A 3669-nucleotide genomic window follows, 5' to 3' on the forward strand; every position below is an offset into this window, starting at 1 on the left:
TCCTCAGAAGAGGAACACACATGTGCATGAGCAAACACACGTCACATGGCTCCAATCTGCACCAGGAGAGGCATGAATATTCAGAAGAGGGAAACACACACACGCACAGGCAAACACGTTACATAGCTCCCATGTGCACCCTGGGGTGAAACGTCACATTTGAAGGCATTACGAGTAATTAGGCTGTGCATGGAAACGCTGACCCAGGGACAGGAAGGCGCTCTGCACAGCCTTGCTCGGCAAACCAGCCGGAGCCGTGCATGCGGGGTGGCCTCTATCAGGAGAAGCTTACTGCCATCAGCCCCAGGTCCAATCGGGGCTGTCCTCATCGCTCGCGGAGCAGGGGTCGGGGGTTGCTGGCTGCGCGCGGGGTAAGCTGCAGGTGGTTCTATGCTGCTCCTCTCTTGCTGAGCTGCTAAACACCGTGTGGCCTTAGAACACGGCCTGTTCTCCAAGTGTAGGGTGTGCAGCTTAACCCCCGCACGGCCCTGTCTTTGCTCCTGTTTGTAATTTGGCATCTAATTGCCACCAAGTCTGTTCCATGAGACTTAGGATCTCTGCTTCCTTAGGGTTCTGGTTTCTGCATCTCCACCCATGCCTGTCTTCTGGGCCATCCCTGTGGGCGTGAGGCGGATCTTACTGTGGCTCTGAGCTGCGTTTCCCTGATGAATGGCATGGAATGTGTTTCTGTGGCCGCTGGCCACTGTGTGTGGCTGTGCCCGAGTGGAGCCAGTCGGGCTGAGATGGCAAGGGTGGGGTGGGCGGTAGCTGAAACGCCATGGTGCACTCCTGTTCTGGGCTTGTTCCAGTGCCTGCTCCAAGCCAGTGTCCATGTCCTTCAGAGGCTCCTGCGTTGCTGTCACCAGCCGGGGCTGCCGTGCTGTGGGGTGCGGGAATAGGTTCTCATCGACTGTCTTATTTGACCAAAAATCAGACTATGTCAGTGGCGGCTGTGTATCATAAGCAGCGTTCTGATAATTCTGGGTATGCTGCTTTGTACTAAATGAGAGAAAACCGATGTTCTGGGAATTCGCTGACTCCAGGCTCTGCAGAGGCAGCATCTCTCGTTTTGCTAAGGCTGCTTCAAAGGTCTAGGCCACCCTCGGAAAAACGACAGCGCTGTCAAATTCTTTGTTGAACAAAGAACCATCTGTTCACGCCGTTTAACACACAGGTTCAGTGCAGCTGCCGGAGACGCGTCGGACCAGTGGCCAGCAGCAAGGGCACGTGCTTCCTGCAAGCACAGCGGTGGCTCCGGGCAGCCTGGCACAAGTGAACGCAGCAGTGTGTTGCCATGGCTGGCTCACCACAGATGCCCGTTTTGGGGGTGTGGAACCATGGGTCAGCTCTGGGCACCAGCAAGGCTGAGAGTCAGCAGCCAAAGTCCAGATGCTGGCCAGGTGCAGTGGAGCATGCCTGTGATCTGAGCTCTTTGGAAGGCTGAGGCGGGTTGATCACCTAAGGTCAGAAGTTCGAGACCATCAGGGTCTACACGGTAAAACCATCTCTACTGAAAATATAAAAATTAGCTGGGCATGGTGGCGGGTGCCTGTGATCCCAGCTACTTGGGAGGCTGAGGCAGAATTGCTTGAACCTGGGACACAGAAGTTGCAATGAGCCGAGATGGCGCCACTGCACTCCAGCCTTGGCAATGGAGACTATGTCTCAAAAAAAAAAGCCCAGCTGCAACCCCCTGACCCCGGAGGTTCTAGGCCTCCGGCAGGTCCAGCTGAGGCAGGGGCAGGCATGGGGAGTGGGGTGGGGGTGGCCGAAGAGCTCAGCGTGTCCGACCAGCTTCGGGATTCAGCACACTCTCCAGCGCGGAGGGCACCCCCATTCTCATCCCTTTTGCTGCCAGGCGGAGGTGGGAAGTGCAGGCTGTTGTGCCTTGGTTCTTATACTGGAAGCTCCCAGGACTAGGACTGGCCCAGAAGCCTCCTGGTACCGGGGCACCAGCGGCTGCAGCAGCTTGCTAGAGCGCGTGTCGTGGCAACTCAGGGGCCCCAGCTTCAGCCAGCATCCGGAGAAGCCTCACTGGACGACCGCAGCCGGTCCCACACTCCAGCATGCACGGGACAAGCTTGCCTGGTGTGGACGCTGCGCTTGGTGTGAGGGTTCTCGTCTGAGGAGTCCCCAGAGCGTCCATCCTGCTTGCGGACTTCACGTCTCCCGGCCCGTGGCTGCGGGAGAAGCGAGTGTATCTCAGAGAGCCTCAGTCTCAAAAATGTTTTCACACTGTCATTCACTGACGCGGGTAAGTATCTCCAGGCGGAAAAAGCACCACAGTTCACTCGTTTTTTTGAAGTTGTTTAATATCATCACATAAAACTTTCACAACAAAACCTCCTCACAGATAGTGGTCGGTGCTTCCAAGGCACATTTCCCACCACGTTCGCAGTGAGAATGTTTCATGCTGCGTGTACACCTGGGTGGAGACTGGGTGCCAACCACACGCTGACTTCTTTGATCTGTGACAATGGAAGCGTTTCACAGACAATGTCCCCTTCCTGGGGTCTGCGTGACACAGGCCCGGGGAAGCGTTTACCCGAGTTTCTCAGTGTTTGTTTGTTCCAAATCAGGGTGGCTGTGGGCTCCTGCCCATATGTGAGTGAGGGACTCAAGTGACCTTTCCAAGGGAAGATGGTGGGTACGCTTGTGTTGCTTTAAGGGCTGAAGTTTTATCATTGGCTCAGGGTTCACCCCCCGACTCTCAGCCACACGTGACAGGTGCCACGGCCTCTGTTTCAGAGTGCCTTCCAGTTTTATAAGGCTCCACTCCCAGCGGCCATCCTGACCTGAGGCCAAAGCTTCAGTGGCTTCTCGCTGTGAAAGTGACAGCCCGACGCCTCAGCTCTGACGCCCAGCTGCCTGGCATGGAGGACACTTGGGAGGAAGGCCATGTCCACTGGCTGCTTCCTCAGGAGCCCGGGGAGTCCTGTCCTCGCAGCAGCCAGTGGTCAGGACTGCTCTGGGAGAGGGTGAGGGTGGTGGGCGTTCGGCTCCTCAGCCTCCGAGACCCATCCTAGGCCAGCTTCTGCCTGTGCTCTTCCTGTGGAGCAAACGGGACGCTCAGTGTGCACTCTCTGCCCCTCGTGCCTGCGGGGCCCTGAGGACAGGAAGCCCCCACTCAGAAGCCCTCCCTGGGCTGCGTGTCTCCACCATGTCCTCAAGCCAGAAGTTGGAGGACAACTTGTGTGACCCTCTGTTCCCTTCTTGCTTTCCTGTTTGATCCTCCTTTCTCCACCTGTGGTGGCGATGCCCTCTCTGCAAATGCCCTCCCCAGAGGGTCTCGTGCCGAGGCCTGCGGCCCTTACCTTGACGGACTCCTCCAGCTGGGACAAGGCCTCCTCGTACCTGGGCACCAGTGGCTGCAGCAGCGTGCTGGACAGCTCATGCCGCTGCAACTCAGGAGCCCCAGCTTCAGCCAGCATCCGGAGGAATCTCCTCTCCTGGAAGGAGGCAAACGGGTGGAAAGGGGGTCTTGGGCCAGCCCCTTGCCACCCGCAGGCAGCAGAAACGCCCAAGAGCCCCGCAGCCTCACCTGTACTTTCAGGAGCAGCGTGAAGGCCTGTCCGGTTTTCCCAGCTCGGGCCGTCCTCCCGACCCTGGAAGCAAACACGGCTGTCTCCAGACGGGCCCGGGCCTTCTTTTTTTTTTTTTTTTTTTTTT

At 57.5% G+C, this 3669-nt stretch overlaps 1 protein-coding gene across 1 annotated transcript in view; it reads right to left on the reverse strand.

Moving 5' to 3' along the window:
• Positions 1-1786: 1786 nt before the first annotated feature.
• Positions 1787-3669, reverse strand: part of DDX51 (DEAD-box helicase 51) — a 5681-nt gene continuing 3798 nt past the window's right edge. Inside the window, exons 12-14 of the mRNA XM_017513619.2 lie at positions 3542-3605; positions 3315-3449; positions 1787-3049 (exon numbers count right to left, since the gene is read on the reverse strand). Of these exons, the coding sequence (XP_017369108.1) occupies positions 3023-3049; positions 3315-3449; positions 3542-3605 (226 nt within the window). The 3' untranslated portion in view covers positions 1787-3022. The remainder of the gene's footprint in view (positions 3050-3314; positions 3450-3541; positions 3606-3669) is intronic.

The sequence above is a fragment of the Cebus imitator genome, unplaced genomic scaffold, assembly GCF_001604975.1.
Source record: "Cebus imitator isolate Cc_AM_T3 unplaced genomic scaffold, Cebus_imitator-1.0 Scaffold497, whole genome shotgun sequence".
Lineage (NCBI taxonomy): Eukaryota > Metazoa > Chordata > Mammalia > Primates > Cebidae > Cebus > Cebus imitator.